The sequence below is a fragment of the Melopsittacus undulatus genome, chromosome 12 (genome assembly GCF_012275295.1).
Source record: "Melopsittacus undulatus isolate bMelUnd1 chromosome 12, bMelUnd1.mat.Z, whole genome shotgun sequence".
NCBI lineage: Eukaryota > Metazoa > Chordata > Aves > Psittaciformes > Psittaculidae > Melopsittacus > Melopsittacus undulatus.
In genome coordinates this window covers 4,950,065-4,971,307 of record NC_047538.1, presented here as the reverse complement: position 1 = coordinate 4,971,307, position 21,243 = coordinate 4,950,065, and the positions used below count along the sequence as shown (strand labels likewise).

General features: G+C 48.0%; 1 protein-coding gene across 6 annotated transcripts in view; it reads right to left on the bottom strand.

Annotated features, from left to right (window-relative positions):
- CASZ1 (castor zinc finger 1) overlaps positions 1 to 21,243 on the bottom strand; it is a 199,881-nt gene that overhangs the window by 33,322 nt on the left and 145,316 nt on the right. For all 6 annotated transcript variants that reach the window (XM_034068596.1, XM_034068600.1, XM_034068597.1 and 3 more), the window contains 4 exons: positions 17,452 to 18,015; positions 9,600 to 10,440; positions 6,799 to 6,867; positions 1,814 to 1,904 (listed from right to left, as the gene is read on the bottom strand). In XM_034068596.1, coding sequence (XP_033924487.1) covers positions 1,814 to 1,904; positions 6,799 to 6,867; positions 9,600 to 10,440; positions 17,452 to 18,015 — 1,565 coding nt within the window. The remainder of the gene's footprint in view (positions 1 to 1,813; positions 1,905 to 6,798; positions 6,868 to 9,599; positions 10,441 to 17,451; positions 18,016 to 21,243) is intronic.

Genomic DNA, 21,243 nt, shown 5'->3' with positions numbered 1-21,243 from the left:
GTCCTGAATATGCTCCCTGCAGCTTTAAGACTGCAATTCTTCTAACATAATTTTAGCTGCTACTATCTCAAGAACTGCTATAGTTAGAAAGCAAACCAGTGAACTAAGCAGCCTACAGGAGAGTAATCCAAGCTTCCAAATCACTCACTGTAGTGGTTAACAAGACACTGGCTGCCACATTCATGTCAGACTAGAAACTGGGAAAACCACTCTGCTTCTTTTACAGTATCTTCCCACTGTAAGTCTCCTGCCTCCCCTACAAGGTAGGATGGCTTTATTAGGAACACAGGGACATAGAAGTTTCTTCCAGTCAAAGAAAAAGATGGCAGCAGAGCTCAGAGTTAAATCCATATGACCAGAATATCCTTTTCATCCTCTACCTGCTTGAAGTAATGAAGGGGCACCCCACTGCCAGAGCAGGCTAAGTGCCTTTAAAATGAAGCTTTTCATTTCTATTTCCCACAGACATCAATATTTAACAGTGAAGGTGGGAAAGTAAATCTGTTTTTTTTTTTTTAAAGAAATCAATATCCATTTATTTTGAGGAGTAATTGAAAAGGCCTGTATTCTAATGTTTAACAACTTTTCTAGTCTCCCTCATAGGAAACAAATGATTATCGCTTTCACTCTTTCCTCCTATAATATCAATCCTGATCAATCTTGTTGGTATTGGCACGGGAATATATGGATATAGATTTCAACAGGAATCCCTTGGAGGCTGGAGGTCTGATTTCCCAGGGCGTACATCCAGGATTGCTATTGCCAATCACCCTTAATTTGTGCCCACTTATTACAGAGCGTTACTTATTCTAAAATATATCTCAGCCATAAAATAATTTGCATTTTAAAAAGCAGCCTAAATCCTTATTCCCTGCGAGACCAGACAGCTCCTTCGCAAGCAGCTTCCAGACTCCTTAGGAAATAATCATGAGGCCAATCATAATAATAGGTTTTTCTGTCTTTCCATCTTCTGTGTTTCTTTCTGGTGCAGAGATATCTGTGTCACAGTTGGGACAAACTCATCTCAATTACCAAATGCTGGGCTAGGAGGACCACTACATGCATCCAGGGACAAACTTCTCCTTTAATCAATAGAAACCCACAGTCAAGCTCGGCAGATCCAGATCAACTTCCTATGCTGTGGTCAGACTCATTCCTTTGAGACCCAAGGTCTCCTGGGGTAGGGCTGAAGTTGTGTCTGATGCACAGCAGAGGCAAGCTCTGGGATTCCCACTCAGACACACGCAGCCTGACCACAGAAATGGCAGTGTCAAACTCCCAGACCTGGGAAGAGGGTAAACAAACATAGCACGTGACAGGGCTGGCCTGACGTGGCTACGCTGGCAGTTCTCCCAGTCATTACAGCATCCACACGCTCCTGCCCCCACACTTTCCCCACAAATCCCAGGCTGCTGCTGGTCTTACTGGGTGTTTTGCTGCAAATACTGCTGCTGCAATGTCACTCGGGCAGCAGGAGGGAAAGAGACAGACTTAACAGATCAGCATTCCCTAGTTTCAGGGACAATTTGTAACGCAGCAGAATTTCACCAATAGAAATCTGGAGTAGTTCCCACTGATTTCAGCTGATCTATATTCTGCTATTCTTTATAGTGGTTTGGGTTTGGTTAAATGGTGCTAGACTGGGTTAAATGGGAACAGAAGAGGGTTCTAGTAAATTCAGAATGTATCTTGCCCTTGAAAAGTGAAGACGCATGTGTGAGGGGAGAAAAGCATGGAAGGCCACACATCTCCCCCAGGTTGTACCCTTTTATGTTCAGGTAGCTGTGCTGGTAACTTTTTACCATTCTTTTACCTGGTAGTTGCACTCAGGGTCAAGGCAGTGGTAATGTTCTCTATACTGGTATGCACAGTGTATGTGTCCACAGTGCTGACTGCCAGAGAACCTGCAAACATGAGAGGAGGACAGAATAAAAAAAGGGAAAGATAATAAAACAGTATCCTGAGAGTAGTGCATCTAAACAAGGTACAAATAAGTCCCATTCCTGATTTCATTCCACATGTTTACAGCATTAAAACCCATCTCCTTTATCCCCTCCAAGGAGATGGTAACCCTTCAGCCTCTCCCTTCTTAGCTGTCACTATTTAGAGGTGCATCTTGAACAGGATTATTCTGGTCTTGTACTTCCCTAATCTGTCTTTCCCTTTTAAATTCATCTCCATTATCTAAGTTGCTTACCTGGAGCAGAATAAGAAAGGAGGGTTCCTTGAATTCAATATCATACAATTCTAAAATTCTCCTGTGTGAGTTTAGACACCTCAGAAAAGCTCAGGCATTCAACTGCATGAGTTATGTCTCAAGATTATTTTTACCTTTCAGTCACAGCATAGTGTCACACTACAGAGAAGATTGCAAACCAGTGGATTAGATTAAACCACACAGATAGAAGATGATCATGGCAAGATTGCATAGGAACTTTCAATAAGATGGGCAGATCAATGGAAAGATAGGTGAGATGGATCAACAGGAGCAGAAGGAAGTGTTACAGCTGGAACATCTCACCCTGTGAGTGCATCTCCCAAGCACAACAGCCCTGCTAATCCTTATTCTCCATGTGGATACAGAATTGCTCACAACAAAAAATAGTGCGGTGCAAAAATTGGGGTTTTCAGTCTGCCTTTGAGTGCCATTAAAAGTAGGACATAAAAAGCAACAGCCAACAACACGCACCCAATCCATTTGTGCAGGTCACCACCAAGCATTCCACCCAGCAGATCTGGAAACTCCTGACACACAGGGTACAAAAATCCCCAGAAAGGCAGAAATGCCATTTAATACCTACATACAGACAGCATATAGAATGTAGTGACTGACAGACACACAAGTAACTGGCAAAAGAGGATGATCCAGTAACAGGCTAATCAGTGCAATGAACTCTCTGATGTATATTCGAGAGGACCCTGGAAGAACTGAGAAGCTTGAAAGGGAAAAGCAGTGGAGAGAAGCAGACTCAGAGGGGAAACATTCAAAGATAAAGTACCATCTGCTCAAAGGTTCCTCAAAGGTTCCTCCCGTCACTTAGTGCTAAACGCAGCAGGAGTGCATATGATAAAGGGCATGGGGAAGAAACAAGGAAGGGCAACGGGTAAAAAGGAAAAAATGAGAGGAGTGAGGATGTCCTGGGGCCATCGAGGAACGGGCAGGAGCAGGGAATATTACGGATCATCGTAAGGTGAGGTAACACTAAGCTACAGGACAGAGAAAGTCAGGATGGAAAGCAGGACTAAATAAGGTATTTCTGAAGCACAGTAAAGAAGAGGAGGTCAACTGTGGAGACAGCAGGGCCTCCAGGAGATGGAAAGGGGACTTAATTGACAGAAAAGATAGACATTGCTAAAAAATTAAATGACTTCTTTGCCTCAGCATTCACAAAGGGAGACAGGGACAGATGCCAGGAGCAGACATGCCTTTCCCTGGGGAAGGAGAAGAAATACTGCAGGAAATCAGGATCACGTCAGAACAGGTGATTGAGAAACTAGAACAAACCTCAGCAGCGGAGAAGAAACAAACCACAAGGCAAACAGCAAGGCTGGCTGCACAAACAAAGGTGTGGAGCAGAAAGCAGTGGAAGCGATTCCTGCTCAGTGCCTGCACTGCTGTGAGGTTGGTACAGGACACAGGTAGCAGCCTTAGTCACTGTGCCATTAACTAGGTACATACAGCTTGGCAGCAGATTGAACCAACTGGTCCTGCTGGTCCAGGGCTTTATGTCAGTGGCACCACCAGCAGCTTTAAAAGAAAGAAACTGCTCTGTCGAAAGCTTCCTTGCTATTCCAATGATGAGACGGGGAAGAGAGAGCAAAGGGCTGTGAAGGCCTGGAGAACTGTGGAGCGCAGGACAGGCAGAAAGAAGAGGAAGATAAAGACCTTGCTGACATATAAACACCTTTGAAGCAAAGCAGTCAAAATATCATTGAAAGTGAGGACACAAAGTTACCAGAGATGCCAACTGCAGTGCAAGAAGGGACAGATAATGAAGAAATCCAACAGCATGGGATAAGTTACTTTAAGCATCCTAGAAGGAGTAACTCACAGGCTCAGCTTTAAAAGCAAACAACTAAACAAGCACTCCAGCACTTCAAACTCTTACCCTCCCTTCCACGTGCCACAGAAAGGTGTGAGTGTGGTATACAGCGCAGGAAGGGAGAGGCAAGTGCACTACCAAATCGTGTTCTTGGGGAAGGAGGGAAGTGGCAAACACAGCACAAAGGGGATATTCTGCTCTTTCAGGCTGTGAGGTTAGGCTCCTAAAGGGTTATATTTATCCTGTGTTTCTTCTGACACTTGAAACAGTTCAAAGCTATTAATTTTTAAAGCACAGCATCTGTTTAGCTTTTTTCCTAACAGGAAAGCTTACACACCACACACTTACTTCCATGCATACACACACGCACATTTACATGCACATACTCAAAGGTACATTAACACCCCTCTTCATTTACATCAACGTACCCACAATTTCCATGCACACTAACAGACACATACACCTGAAACAAGCCATTTAATCACGCTGCTATGCATATCCAAACCCCTGAGTTGTCCATACAAGCACATAAATCCATTTTCACCAGAACCACCCACTCCCCCTTTCTTTACTTTAATCAGTTCACTTCTATATATCTATTTATTTAATTGGGGAGGGGGGGAAGGGGAGGGCAGAAAGAACTAGCCTTGGAGTTGATAAATAAATAACAATAAAAATAATAAATAAAGCAGTCAGCATGCTTTGAGTGTTTACAGACTCATTACCCTGTAACGATGATGTGAAAGAAGGAAGAAAAAAACCCCACCCCAATGACAAGGGGGGAGGAAACCCACACAGAAATAAATATTTAAGCAAGTGCTGCCAGAAGCACCATCTGCTGAGGCACTAATAATAATAATAATAATAATAATAATAATAATAATAATTTTTTCTGTGGTCTCTCTTTTTTTTTTAATTATAAATATATGGGGGGGGGAAACAACCCAACCCAAACTAGCTAAGTAAGAGGTTTTGTTTTGTTGTGTGAGAGAATGGATTATCCCTGGGCAGCTTTTGGCAGTGGCTTTGGCAAACTCATTAAGCTAATTATGCAGTACAGACACAGAGTGTCATGTCTTTCTCCCCCCACCCCTTGATTTTAAAGCTTTAAACTGTTTTTAAAATGGTGTGTAAATTGAAGGGAAGTGGCTGTGCTGCCAACAGGCGGCTTAGGGAGCTTTTTAAGCAGGATGTGGTGGCCCTTAGCTACCTCACAAGTCTCCCTCAGTTACCTGCCTGACCCAGGGGAAGGGGCTTGCAGTGTGCTGTGGAAAGTGGATGTGGGTGAAGTGTTTATGTAGGTCTCTGGTGAAGTTCAGTGGTAAATGCTCCATCCCTGGCAGCGTTCAAGGCCTTGGGCGACATGGTCTAGGATGAGGCTCCCTGCTCATGGCAGGGGGGTTGGAACTAGATGATCTTAAGGTCTTTTCCAACCCTAACAATTCTATGATTCTCTGCTTGAGGGTGAAGCTGGGGACAGAAAGTGTGGCATCTCCTCTCTCTCTGTGATTCCTCTGCAATTTCAGCAGTAATAGCGTGCTGCTCCATCTGCCCCATGCAAAGGCGGGCTTAAACCCTGCTCTACTCTCTCAGGAGAGTATCAGTTGCCAAATGCACTAGAGGCACTGCTGCTTGAGGAACTGTGTGTGGTGCTGCAACTGTCCTCTCTTCCCATGTGGTGTTTTTGTCCCCTCCTCCTACATCAGGGATTTGGGCAAAAGGGAGGAAAGGAAATCACCTCTCATGCACTCTCCAGCTAGGGAGAGCACTGTTCCCACCCTTTACCCCTGCCCATGTGCCAAGATCTTCCCTTGCACCTTCCTAGCAGCAGACTGCCTCCCACAGGCAGACTCTCTGGATCTTGCAAGGTGGGAAAGCACAGTACCTATTTCCCTCCCCTCTTGTTACTAAGTGCCCACAGTGGGAACAAACCCTTCAGTTTTATCTCTGGAGAGAAGTGCTTGCTTGCTTCCCTGACTGGTGTCATTCTGTATATCAGGGGCTTCTACAGTAAGCTTTCTCACAATACAGACAGAGGATTCAACAGGATGGGAACAAAGGCTGATAGACCCTTTACACCATGAGTCCAGGAAGGTGTTACGCAATAATTTCCTCTGTCCCTTTGGCTCTCATGATGTTTTTCACTCTGTCTCACCACAACAGCCATGCACTCCCTCTCAGCATTGCTCATTCCTGACCTAAGCCTGCCCACATCTGTGATAAGGTGTCCTAGTCTGCACCTTATTCAGTGAGGGTTTCTCATACAGATGAGCTGAAAAGTCTTCTAGGATAAACATCCCACACTCGTGCTACGACCCGCCCAATTCTGAGTTACTTATGAATTCCTCCAGCCTAGACTCTCCAAGGTGAGATGTTCTTTGCTTGCCTCTTGCAGGCACCAGACATGGTAGGCGGAAAAAAGCTGGAGACAGCATAGCAATGGACAGAAAGAACAACAGTCAAGAGACAGTTCTCCCATGTAAATCCTAGGCTTCTGCAGTGAAACATTTTTCCACTATTTGTCACACAGTCTAACAGCTCTGGGGAGCTGAGCATGCTCTTGGCATGCTTGTACACCTCTCACAGCTACTGCTCTCCCAAGCAGGAGAATAGAGCAAGTACAGATGCCAGAGGGAAATGGAAGTGCCAATGACTGGTTTAAACACTTGATCCAGATGAACAAGACCTGATGTCTCCCACCACCACTCCACCCTCTTCCAGCCCTCTCCCCAAGAAAGTCAAGAGTTTTGCCTACCTGGCAATATACTTCTGGTAAATGTTTACATCTTCGCTGACAGCTGGTTTGTCAGTGGGTAATCCATTCCTAATGAGAAACACACAGGGCAGAGCTGGTTAGCAGGCAGGAACAGGGCACAGCCTAAGCTCCTTGGTTCTCTCACACACCACTGACACATCTGGAGAGAGGGCCCAGGAAAGAGTACCCAGCAAAGCTATCCATACATTTAACCTCCCTCCTCCTTGCCCTTCAAATCCTGTACCCTTTTCCTAGGGAACCATAGTCCACCTACCACCCCTTCTGCATATTCCCTCTTTGTGGACTCAATTCAGTTTGCTGGAGACACTGAGAAGGCCAACCATGAAAATCTGCTTCCACAGAAAAACCCTAAATACCTATAAAGAAACAAGCTATGGCCACAGGAAAACAAACACCTCCTTAAAGCACCTTGCAATGCTGCCCTTATTTGCATGGAAGGGCCATCAAGAAGAGTCTCTGTGCTTCAGTGATGCTGTGAGCTGCTGCACATTTCCTGCAGCCACCAGGCACCATGTACTGCTACCTGGTACCAGCAAGCTGACTACAGCACCCGAGATGGGGCTTTAACTACTTCTTTTGTCATAGATACCCCAACTCCAACAGATGGGCAGCAAAGGCATTTATGAAGGAAAACCCAACCCAACTGCACCAAACTGTCACATAAACCTGGGGTTACTTCAACAGGAAGAAGACAAAATTACATCCTCAGTGAGTTCAGCAAGAGGAAAAAGAGATGCAGGGCCAGACTCCAGCCTACCTATGAGCCAATGGCATACCAACACAACCCCAGGCCGACTCTACATGTCCTTCCTTCTCAGTTTTGCCCACACCCAACCTCCACTCATACAGATGACAGCTCTGTGGCCTGGTTTAAACAAAGACACTTTCACAGAGAGTTCACCTGAAGTAGGTAGATTAGTTCCGGGAAGGTTAAGAGCATTAGATGTCAGAGAAATTAAACCCACGGCTAGGGCATACATGCATATGTGTGAGAGTGAGGGGTAATTCCTCCCAGGTTATTCTGTCCCAGTGGGGACTGCAAATAGAAAGCCAGGTCCCAAATACCACAGTTCACACTTCCTCCACCAGCACAACTAACAGGCTGCTTTCTTTTGTCATGACAGCCTGTATCTAGTAAGCAGCCTGAAGGAGAATGGATCCTCTTCTGTACTCTCATGTGTGATCAGAACACTGGGAACTGCCAGGTTGAAGGCCATGGTCACTTCCATTCCTGTTACAGCCCCATCACAATGCCCCAATCGAGGAAGTCCTGTGGCTAGAGGAGGGACCACATGGTGCTGCAAACCCACACCTGCAGGCAGCAGGACATGAGCAAGAGAAAGGAAACTGAGATACCAGTGCAACACCAAAGCAGGTAAGAAGAGGTACACAACTACCCAAGCACAGTTCTAGGATGGCCACTGAACTGCAGGCAGCTGAGCATCCTGCACACTCTACAGCCAGAGTCCCTGGCCAAGTCACCCATCACAACAAGGCACTGTGCCTACAAGAATATTTACAACACTTGTTTTTTAGTAACAGGAATCTCTGCCTGCCATCTGGAGCACAGAGAGGACTCATCCTGAGCAAGGGCCAAATGCAAATGTTAATAATCCTCTGCCCTTTCCCATACACCTTAACCATAGGGCTCTCAAATCTGTCTGCAGGCAGTTGGGAAACGACTGTTGCACATGGAAGACAAGTATCATTAGCTCTGCCTTCCAGGTGGGGAAACACGGGAAATGGGGAATGCAGACTTGCCTGAGATTGCAAAGAGCACTCAAGTGAGGATACAGCCCAAGGTCCACATATTAAACATAAAACAGCCTTCCCAATTACCAGAGGACAAAATAGTAGGATGTGTGTAATGGTATTTGCCACAGAAGTGCAGGAGAGAGGTCCTAGACTTACTACAAATGTCCCCATGGGATTCACAGCCCACAACAGTCCCAGGTTCACAGCAAGAAACAAGTAAATCCAAACCATGACAAGAAAGCAGAGAAGTCCCTCACTTCCTCTCTGTTTGCAGCCTCATGTGCATATGTAGCTTTTCTACAGCTACCACCTCTAGAAGTCACATTACAAAGTAATTCAATGTTTGGCAAGGCCTTGAGATATCTCCATTCAGTCAATGGCATCACTGCAGATTGCCAGCAACATGTGTAGGAGGTTATTAGTGGTAATTGGGCAAATGAGTTTGCCCAGTCTGCGGGGTAATTGAATCACCTCTATTTGTGCAAGGAACAAGCAAATTGAGAAGACACAGGCCTGGCCCCACAGAAGTTGTATGTGCATAACTCCTATGAAAATTGATGGGAATTAGGCACCAAAATGTCTTCTGAGATCTGGGACAAACAAAAAGCCCCATCTTGCTAACAGTTAAGTCAGCAGAGTTTTGCCATTGAGTTAAACAGCTGCAAGAGTAAGGTTTTAGTACAAACACAGCTGGATGCCTGGGGAACCCGAAGAAGGAGAAAATAAAGTAGTTACAACTTTGACCTTAGAGTGCTGACAGGATCATGTTCCTTCACCTTTCATTTTAACACACAAACATAGAGTAGTAGGCTCTAGAGTCATGGCTGTGACAGCTGATGGCAGCCTACATTCTTAGTGCCAATAAAATAAATAGATGTAAGGTGCAACAGAGGAGCAGACACTCCAACAGAGAGAAAAAAGAAAATCACACATACAATGCAGTATTTATCATCACATGAACTGGAACTGCCCACTGATCAGGGATGATCCCCCACTAAGACAAAGAAAACTGGGAGGCCACTTACTTTACTGTAGAGACTGTTCCAGTTGTGATGGAGTCTGTCTTGGAGAAGGTTGACTTCAGGTACTCAGGAGTGTTGAATGACAATGAGACGGACTGCTCTGGTCCAGCCACAGGAGTGCTGCTGGGGGTACTGGCAAGGGGAGCAGGGGCCAGGCTGGGTGCTGGAGCTTTTACTGGAGTAAGCTTCTGAATGTTCCTCACATCATACTTGGAAGGCCGGCCTACCTTGCCTGTCTTGAAGGCGATGGCTCCTCCCATATCTGGGCTTCCTTCTCCAGGCTTGAAAAGGTGCAAGTACTTGACATTTTCTAGGTCATACTTGGAGGCCTTCTTGTAAGTGTTGCCATTTTGTGGCCTGATGCTCTCACCCGTCTTCAGCTTCTGAATGAAGAAGTCATATTTGGAGGCCCGTGACATGAGGCCCTGCATCTGGGAACTGCTGGGAGAGGGCAGCGGCAGGATGGTGGCTTTGGTCTCCGTCAGCATGGAGGCATCTGCACCCGGCACCCGAATTGGCTGTGCCAGCACTGAGGAAGTTTCTCTACCCAGCTTGGAGCCCAACTCCTCAGATTTGGCCAAGTGCATGGGCCAAGAGAGCTGCTCTCCAGCTTTCAGTTTGCGGATGTACTCCTCATACTTGGAGAAGCGGGCCCGTTTGCTCATGGCATCTTCACCAGGGAGAGAGGCAGCAGTCGCAGGGGCCTCTGAGGTAGCAGCATTCAGCTTGTCAAAGCTGATCTTGCGAGCCAGCTCATCCCGCATGTTCTGGTCATCGTAGCCAAACATGCCCAGGAACTCATTCATGGTGGTGGCCGCATAATCTCGCAGCGATGAAGCTTCCCCTGCAGAGAACCAAAGTGAGAGAGTCATACACGGCACTGATATTTCTTCTCCTCCCATGCTAGCTGTAGTAGCAGGGAGGGGGAGCAAGGGGAGAGGGGAACATGATCTACTGACGTTTGGCTCACTTGTTAGGTTTTACGACTCTTAAATTAATTTGTTTAAAAAAAAAAAGTAATTAATACTGGGGTAAAATAAAAAGAGTTCATCAATGCCAGGAAAATCAATTTCCTAAATGTTCTAGCCGATGGCTTTTCAGTACATTAAACAAAGTTTCATAAATGTCTCTGCACTCTTGCCTTGGCCTAATATGAAGAAAAAGTAATTTTACTGGAAGTGAGACCAGTGCCAATGTGCCGAGGTTTGTACAATTCTGTCCTTGTGTGTGTTTGTATATGGAAGGAGGTGCACAGAAGATAGACGGCAGAACATCTGCGTGTGCAAGGCGAGGCAGAAACATGTGAGATGTGCTGGTGAACAGCAGGGCTGAGAGCAGGCAGGACAGCACGGTGTGAAATGGATAAGGGAGACATGGCAAGACAGTGTGTGGGGTAGAGCAGGAGAAGGGCAGAATGGAAAAGTGCAGAGCAGAGATGGAGACAAATTAAGGTGGGGGAAGAGCAGCAAAGGCTTCATGCATTAGAAGCTTGGGAAGGAGTGGAGAATGCAAGACAAAGGACAGCTCCCCATTGCTGTTGAAGTCCTTCCCTTCCCTGACAATTTAGTCAGTTCTTCCTTTGCAATCCCAATGGCTGGAGAGCTACTGCTCTCCACATAAAAAGGGGACACAGTTCAGTGGAGCCTGTGTTAACCTACAGGCAGGTTCCCAAAGCAACCAGGAACAAATTCCAGCAAGAGGAAAGTCCACACAGGTGCAAAATAGGTATGAAACAGCCTTCTCTCCATCTGGATTTGGACTGAGGACAGAAAGACCTGTTGTTCTGATGTGGACTCCAAAGAGGGGAAGAAAGCCTGTTCTCTGGAGCATGGGTTGGGAAGGGGCAGGAAGGGGCTAGTCTACCTAAACATGATCATAGGGAGGAAGAGTGAGAAAAAGCTGTCCTTTGGGTCTCTCCCTCCCTTCCTCCCTCAGGCAGTTTCAGAGGCCACCAGGAGGGGAAGAACACACATCTGGAGGTCACCCAATATCAGTGTAAAGGAGGAAATAAAGATTACTCTGATGTGCCAGCTTGGACTCATTTAGGCTTCAGTCTGACATAGCGCTCCTCCTCCTCTCCCTCTCACTTTCTCCTGCAGCGTAAAGATTTACTGTGTGCAGGAGTCCTTCAAACCTCCCTCGTCATCTTTTCCAATCACTCACTCTAGCTCTCATGGGCAAGCACACCCCTTTACAGGGAGCCAACACAAGCAGATACACTAGCAACAGAATGGAGGTCCTGGGCACTAGGTCCTGCTCAAACCAAATCAACACCGCCTTGATACATAGTGGGAAAGGAAGGTACCAAGGCATAGCCACAGAATAGGTGAGCAGATCCAAGGCATAAAAATGGAGCCCTAGGATTTGGAGGATCTGACAGCCAATGATGCCATACACAGAGGCATGCACATACAGGAAAGCATTTCCATACACACAAGACCCAGTCAATGAGCAAAGTTCAGCTTCCACAGATCAGTATCCCCAGGACAATACAGAGGAAAAGACTGCCTGTAGTGGGCACTAAAACGGGCAAGACCATAAAGGTCACACTCCCATTTCATGCCTGGTAGAACTGTGTTCAGGTGGCAGAAGTGCTGCAGTTCCTTATGTACACAGCAAGTTAGAAAGGCAATGCAACGAGCATGCCTGAAGCAGGACAAAGACACACTTGCTAAGTGATGGGACCTGGTTTAACCCCAGATGACTTTCCAGTTCTGGGCAGTTAGGCACAGCATCCTGGATGGGATTTTGGGATGCCTGACTTCAGAATAAACAACCTCCTAGTCACAGAATGGGTGACAATGCCCCTGAAGAGTCTGGCTCAGGTTGTAGCTTTCTGTAGCACAACCTCATGGGTCACTATTAATTTTAAAGGATGTTATATGCAGATTCATGCCCCACAGTGTCCACTAAGTTGTCAGAAGGAAAACACTAGGAAAGGCTGTATTACTCCATCCTCAGAGGTAGGATAATTTCACCTGTGCTTCCCCACTTGCCCCTCTCCTGTGGCCCTTCCAACACCTTACCAAAGCCATCAACTTTATCTTTCACACACAGGCATATTAAATAATTTCATCTTGCTTTAAAGCAGTTCTCCTTTTACCTCTTTTTCTCTCTTCTCTACCTCCATTTCAGTGTAACCCTATGGCCCAACAAAAGTGATTAAACCCATGAAATCCCTACTGGGTCTAACACTTCCTTGTTTCTGTTAAATCTGCTTTTCCTTGTTCTGCTTTTCCTTTCTCTTTGGACCTGTAAAACAATCCCCTAGCTTCCTTTACAATCTCCTGACTTCCAAGTACTGCACAGAAAATCTCTAGCTGGCCTGTGCCAAACTGCAATGGCAGGAAAAATACCACAGAGAAGATCTGATAAGAAATTAAACTGTTAAGTGTGATTTTTACTAGCTTTAACAGCTGCCCTGAAACCCAGCCAATGGGTAGCTTCTTTGGTACCCATGTGTCTTGACCTCAACTGGTGCAAAGAACTGAACGCAAAACTTAAGGTTAAAGGAAAGGGGGAGTGTTCAGACCTTTTTTTGAGCTTTGCAAAGTCTGAGCTTGAGCTCAGGATTCACTATCCTGGATTTAATCCTCTCACCCCTGCCAAAACACCTTGCATTCTGCTTTCCCTTTGTGCATATTTGGCTGCAGATGATCACAATATCCTCCCTGATCAACTGCTGCTCAGTCCTTCCTGATCCACATCTCAGACAGTTCCCACTACTCGCTACCCACCGACTGTACCTTCACTCATCTCAGCACAAGCCCCCTAACACACTCCTAAAGCCAAGAAAACCTTCACTTATTTGCACCTATTCGGAAGCTTAGAGGCTCTTCTAGCAGAGGCACTTTAAAGTAGGGAGCTGTCTCACCACAGAGATGGTATGAGACTCAGTCAACTCATTCCACGTATACTTTTCAAACAACAGCAAACAGGTAATTATTGTTACCTAGTTGATAGAAAACCCTCCTCATATCCATGTCCAGACAAAAGTTAAGCAGGACACAGGCTGGGAAACAAATCCCAGTGAGAAGGGCAAAGCCATGGAGCCACAGGAAGCACTGTCCCTGAGTTTTCTCTCCCCTCCCTGCACTGCATTTTCCTCTCCTTTTCTCTGTGATAATAAAAGGGCTCCCTCTTCCCTTGCTGCTGCTCTCCATTTGTGGGCATTGCCAAAGAGCACAGATCTGTGTGTCTCAGAGCAGCTATCGTATCACAAAGGATCCGAAGCTAGCAAAAAAGGGGCTAAAAATAGCCTGCAGCAGCACACTATATATGGAAGGAAAAGCAAAACAGCCCAAATGGAGTGCAAGGTCTGGATACTGGGGGATGGGACATCCTAGCCAGGGCTCTGTCCTTTATTCTGCTTGGGAGGAAAAACACGTAGACTTGGGGACTACAGAAACCAGCAGTCATCATGCATGTTCTCCCAAGTGGAGTCTCCCAAGGAAATTATGAAGAGAAACCCCCACCTTGTCAAAAACAGGGCCAATATTCCCTTTCTAAGACACTTAGCCAACAGGCTATGAAAAGGAAGAAGCACTTTGACAGCTTGTACAAGAAAAAGCTTCTGGTGACTACTTTAGCCCACTACGTAACAGAGTAAAGAACATGGGACTGTATACGAAAATCTCCCTGGGTATGTGTGCGTCAGTGAGATTGTGGAAAGGGATCTCTGTCAGAGACTGTACTGGGAAACCTAAATGCTATATATAAATGTGTGTAGAGAAGCATGGGTCAGTCAGTGGGAAGGAGAGGGTGCGTGAATGAATGAAGAAACATATCTGCATGTCCAGATCAGCTTCTGACAACCATCTGCTGACAGACAACAGCTTTGCGACTCCTGAACGTGTTTCCTAGCTGTACCAGAGAGGGAGGCACATAAGGCAAGACTGAGCACCAACTCATAGTCCCTTCTTTCCAGAGGGCTCAGAAAAAGGAACAGGGATGGCCATACATGCATGTCCTCCATCTTGTTTCAAAGCAGGAGGACTGAACAGCATAGACCAAGTCCCTGCAAACTCCTATCTCATGCACAACAAGCTTCACTGTCTCACCCTGACAAAGGTGGCAGGGGTTTGGCACTAGGCTACAGGACACGAACAGTAGCTGAAATCCCATAAAACAGGCGGTGTGAGTACACACTGAGACTCCGGGAAGCAGGAACCCTTCAGCCCCATATAATCAGGATTACTTTCCCTATGGACCAAGAAAGCCAGTTAGATGTAGGAACTGGTTTCCTGTGTGGCGCTTGCTTTTCACCCAAGTTTCCAGCTGAACAAAGAAATATGGGTTCAATTTTAAATGCTGCTGAGCACTGCCAGCTCTGTATCCTCTATGTCCTCAGAGGGAGCACAGGGCATTCAGAACCCTCAAAACCACATTCCTGCTATGACTCCCCTGAAGCCACATTGACCAGGAGGGAAGAGGTGTATTCCTCTCCTCTGATCTCACTGGCTCCTGTGACCCCCCCAGTTCCCAAGGAAAAAACCCTCCTTTTTGGTATAAGCAGCTCCAGATCTCACTGGAATAAACTGGTCTGAGAGGACCCAGTGATGAACAGCTTAAAATCCATTTTCTGGAACACTGACAGAAAAAGACAGAAGAGGCAAAGAACTTTGTCCTTTCCAAAGCAAGAGATGTTTCAGTTTGTGCTTTCCAGGGAAATGTTGTGAACGACATTTACAACAGGGTTCTTGAAACAGACGCTCAAGACCTGGCAGCACGTCTGTTTGCAAGTCAAATCCCACGGGGCTGTATATGTAAACTGGACTCCGCATGTGCCATTACCTGCCTTAAACATAAATGAGCCTGCAGCCCCCCATGAGTGCTTATACGTTTTTGCATAATCCTTTGACAATACAGCCTTACAAAGGCATTTTACTGAGGACCCCCTACCCCAGTGTGAACCCTCAGTTCCTTTGATTTTCCCCAGTTTGGTAACATATTTTTTATATTTAAGTTTCCCTCCTTTTAGTTTTCGTAGCAAATAAAAGCTGTAAATGGGGTGGGGGGATTAAAACAAACTAAAAACAGAGTCCAGGCACAATCACCTTGTGTCTGGGAACGACAAGGGCTTTCCTATCAAAGGAAACTGAAGGTCACACTTTTCCTCATTGATCTTGCAATGTTTGTTAATTACTCTGTCACTGATGTGGCGAAGGATAATTAAACAGCTCTGTTTATATCTTATATGCATAATTATGTGCGCTGCCACTGAACTCGTGAAGACTAGAGAATGTGCCTCTCCAGAAGGGGAACGGACAGACGGAGATGAGCTTCGGCTGCATTATTAACAGGAGGAGGAAAACATGCGCGCACACAAAAGGAGGAAAGTTTGATGGATTCACAGAGTGCTGAGATCAGGGGAGGGGTGCATGCAGGTGGAGCAGATTAGGAGAAGATCTTTCTATTACAGATTCAACCCAGCTGAGTGACAAATCGGGGAGGGAGCTGCTCTGACTTAATGGAGAGAATTCAATTTACACTAAGCCTTTACTGAGGCTTAGCTTACTCAAACACACCCCAAAATCAATCTACGGGGAACCTGGGTATCAGAAAGCATGAGAGGATTTCATCTGGGGCTTTTCCCAACATTTCTTGGTGGATTCAGTTTTTGAATCACAAAATGGTTTGGGTTGGAAGGGACCTTAAAGCTCATCCAGTTCCAACCCCTGCCATGGGGACACCTTCCACTGGAGCAGCTGCTCCAAGCCCCTGGGTCCAACCTGGCCTTGAACACTGCCAAGGATGGAGCAGCCACAGCTTCTCTGGGCACCCTGTGCCAGCGCCTCAGCACCCTCACAGGGAATGAACCACAAAAATAAGGTAGAAGCTATCTGAAAATCAACACACACAGAGCCCATAGAGAACACCCTGCAACTGCACCCAGGCTGGCACCCCAGACCGAAGCAGGAGCGATGTAAAGGTTTTGAGCCCCCAGTTTCATCAGTTCTAGCCCAAGCTGCCTCAAGAAGGAGACACCGCCATGGCGGTCAGCAGCCCCTCAGTGCGGGATGAGGCAACACTCGGCATAAAAAACGGATGGTGATGGGTTATGTGCTGGACTCCTCTTACAGATTCCTATTTACACCCGGAAGGGGTCTGGTAGGCAACCAGGATCAGTGATGAGGGCAGGCAGTGCCTGAGGGCAGCAAGCTCCGAGCTCCCTGACACCACAGCGCCCAGAACCCGAGGGCGGCAGCCAGGGCTCAGCTGGGTCCACACAGGATGTGCTGCTCCCCTGGCCATGCCATAGCACAGCTCAGGCTCCCCCCGCGGGTCAGGCCCGGTCTAATCCCATCCCATCCCATCCCACCCATTCCCCATGGAAAGCTGCCACGCACCGACCATGTCTGCCGGCTCCTTCCAGAACCTTCGCCCGGCTGCACGTGCCCGCCCTCTCAGGTGCAGCCCCGCCCCGCTCCGCAGTGCCCCCTGTCGGCCAGAGCCCCCCGCCCGGACAGCACCACAAGGCCACTGTTCCCCCCCCGCCATAGGCAATGCATGCACAGGAAAGCAGCACAGTGCCCAGCGATCTCCATCCAAACAGTGTGAAGGTGTCTACAGGGGCAGATCTACCCTACCAAGGGATGTAAGATCACTTTTCCTTCTCCAGGGAAAGAGTCATCCACCCTCACCAATGCTCCTCTTGGGAAGGGGAGGCTGGAGCAGAGGCAAACTGAGCATGGTTCCAAGAGCAGAATGCCAGGACTCTGCCAGGGGATCGAGGCTTCACCCTCCTCCTTGGCTACCCGATGCAGACAGCATCTACATGGACACAGCAATGGCTTTGTCTGTCCCACAGATAACCCAACCCTGGAGCTGGAGGAGGAAGGAGCAGAGGACTCACCTGAGGCAGTTCCTCCCCCCAGCTTGGAGCCCGTCTCGCCACTGGAGGACCGGTAGGCATCGTCCTTCAAGGCTGGCCCATCGGAATCCCTGTCATCCAAGAAGTTTCCATCCTGCGAGCTCCTCAGAGCATCCGCCTCATCCCCGTTATCTTCCTCGTCGCTGCAGCCCTTGGGCTGCACCATGTAAACCCCTTCGGGGGGCACCTCCGCGCTCTCCTTACATTCCTTGCCCTCCACTCGCCCCAGCAAGGGCTCCTCGTTGTATTCCCCATTCACCCACTTCTCAATCACCTCCCTCCTTTTGTCCTCCTCGATCTTCTGCACGCGGCTGAGTCCATCTGAGAACTCCGACCCCAGCTCCTTGGTCCCGGGCTGAGGCAGGTCCTTGTTGCTGCTCTCCCGCTGTGGGCCCTTGTCCGCCCGTGCCTGTTCGGCTCCCCCGTGGTCGAAGACGACCTGGCGGCTCAGCTTGGCACAGATGGCATTTAGCTTCAGGCCGCCTTTGCGCTTGGCAGCCATTGTGGGTTTTCCTGAGGCTGCGTCAGTGCATATAGTTCTTTCAGCTGGAAAGAGAGAGGGGAAAGAAGCAGGGAAGGGCATTAGTGGGATCAGACAACTTGAACCCAAAGAGCAAATGGCTGGTCCCAACCCAACAGGGCTTCAGGCATGGCCAGTGTCATCCTCTGAGAGGTGCCACTGCTGCCTGTTTCCTAAGCTCTGAGTGGAAGCCCAGGCAGGAGAGCCCATGAAGGGCATGTTCTGAACCTTCTACTACTAAAGGATGCCTCAAGAAAGAGGCACGTATTTATGCTGGGACTGAACAGGGCTCAAAAGGCACCAAACATCTAGGCAGGTGAACAAGGTAGGGACCAGCCTTTGCTCCTGGCTCAGGCAGGGTATGAGCTCCAGTAAAAGCCTGGCTTGCTCTCCCTTCAGACTGCAGCACCACCCGCTTTTAGGTCCCCAGCTCCATCCCAGATGTTCTGGCTGCCAAAACCACACCAGCCACAACTGCACCCAACCACATGCAGCAGGGAAAACAGCTTCCCAAGCCTAAACCAGGGATGGTGAGGAACTCCCTGAAAGGAGTTTGCACATAATCTCAGAGAAGAGAACCAGTATGCACCAGAAAGAACCAGTACCAAGGACATGAACCCGTCTTAGTCCATGCACTGGAGCACCAGACTGGTGTGCAGTGGTATGGGAGAAAATCGGGTTGGTATGATTTGATCAGGCTCCTTTGCCTGCTCTCACACAGGAAATTCTGCTCTCACACTTCCCAGCACAATCAGCTAATTAGTGTGGGTTTGTTATTTTAATGTAGTTTATTCATATGTGACAGCTAGTAAAGGAGGGGTAAGAGAAAGTGGGGGGAGAAAGGAAGAAGGTAAGGTCTTAACTTCAAGGTCACGCAGAATCTTGAACTAAATGCTTCCTATCAGAGTCACTTGCATAATTATTGTACCAACAATTAGCAAGATTCCCTTGCAAATAAAAGCAAAAAACTGATTCTAAAGCAGTTGCATTGTCTCATTCCCCTCTTTATTTATGACACCCAGACTAAGAAGGGTTAAAGGTCCCAAGGCAAGAAATGTGCACACAGCCGGCTCTTCCCCAGGGCATGGTCTTGGTCTTGCTACACTTGCCGCTAACACTGCATTGGAGTTACTGTTGGGATATTGCTGGAGGTCCCTCCAAAACCTGCTCTTGGACTCCTGTGTCGTGCTGACAGAGCAGCCAGAGAGAAACAGAATCTGCAGACCTCGAGAGGTGAGAACGGGTTCCTCCACTGCACAGGAGTCCCTCATGGCAGCTCAGCCCGCACCTCCCTGTCACCAGCACAGAGGTGCTGCTCCAGAGAAGAACAGAGAGATTAATCAGACCCCCTACAATGCATCCAGAAGCCATCATGACAGCCCCTAATCCCATAACATGACAGCCCAATACAAACAGAGTGAAACTTTAGACCTGCTGTCCAAGAGCCAGAGAGTGGCTGCTTAGCATAAACTCCTGACAGCTTCAGACACGCTTCCCTGTCAAGGTTTGCAAGAAAAATACCCCCCCAACAAAGTTATCAGCCCCACACACAAAGAGAGGCAAAACGAACTCCCCTGCTTTCCAAATGCACACCCCCCCAGCACTAACACCTACGTGCAATCATGCTTTCACAAAGGGAAAGCACACGTTGCCCCCAAACACATACCTCCCCACCTAGAGATCAGAGCTGTTCAAGAGCTGTGTGTATGTGCTGGCACACTCCACAAGTGCAGTCATACACGTACGGGTTAAAAAGTCCCATCTCCCCAAATATACATTCCCGTACGTTTCCCCACGCATTCCCCTTTCACACATTCCCCCCGCACACGCACGCAGTCCTCACGCATACAGATGGGCACCGGCAGACGCCCATCAAGCTGCAAAAGTCTCTGTGTGCTGGCACCTTCCCTTCCCATCACATTCCCGCTCTATTTAGGGCAGAAAGTGAAGGCCGATCCTATGTGCAACTGGTACCAGAGAGGGAATCTCGGGAGGCTGCTGTGAGCTCCAGCTGGAGCCCAGCCAGGACACCTACAGCTCCCGCCTGTATGCTTGGGCAAAGGGCCAGCGGAGCCTCGGTGGCTGCGGGTGGGTAGGACGGTGCCTCCGCAGGGTGCCCAGGGTGCGTGCCCATGGCTGGGGAATGGGGTCAGCATTGAACCGCTCTGAGCGCTGCCTGGTGATTCCCCGTTCCCACCATCCCCAGCCCTGCTGAACGGGTGAGCTCAGCACCGCTCGCAGCTGGAGATAACTGGGAAGCAGACACGCGGCAGCCCAAATCCCCGCTGCCCTCCCCCTTTCTGCAGCGAGGGCAGGTCCCATTATTCTGGTCTGGAGGTGAGCAGCCAAGTGTGTGCACCAGCCGGCAAATGAATATATAAATATTTATTCAAAGGAAGAGAGGAACAGACGTTCCCGAGGCTGCACTTGCCGCGTACGCAGCAACTCCAGGGAGCCTGCAACTTGTCTTCCGTCCCTGTTCCTGCCTCCTGCCATCTCACACACCCTGGATTTGCCCCTCTGCCTCCCCAGCTTCTGCCCCCCCAGCTCCTGACTTTCCCCTTTACATCTTTCCTGTCCCTTCTCCTGTGTTTGGGACTCTTTGGAGCACTGCAGTTCTGCTCTTTAACACTTTGGGAATCTTTTCCTTAAGTTTAAGTTAAACATGTAGCAAGTTCTGACAACTTACCTGTTCCCTGATCTATAAAACTGACCTCCCAGAGACCTTCCAGAGGTGGGATTTGCTCTGCAGTACCAGGGCTCTCTGGTATCTCCATCCCATCTATGCACATGTGGCTGAGGGAAAGAAGAACTCCCAGCTTCTGCCAACCAACTCTTCACAGCCTGGGCACATTATTTTATCTTTCCATTGCCTTATTTCCTTGTCTATGGAATAGGAGGGACATCACTTACTTGTATCAACATTTCTGTTTCCCTCCTTTAGCCTATCACTTTCAAAAGCAGAAGGGAAAGAGATGATTTCAAATGCTTTCACCTTACAAAGAGATGCTAAGAGGGGACCAGAGCATCCGAGTTTGGTTCACTCGGGCAGAGGGAGAGGAACTGAGCTGCTGAATGAAGGACCCCTGTATCTACCCAAGGTTGGGACTGCTGTACCCCCAGAGCTCCCTCCCCCCGGGCTGAGCTCCCCACCCCAAATCACCCTGCGTCTCCATTGCACTGTTTAAAGATTCCAGGCTAAGTAAACATCCCCCTTCATTTTCTTCGTCTAAATAGAACTGTTTTGATTTCGC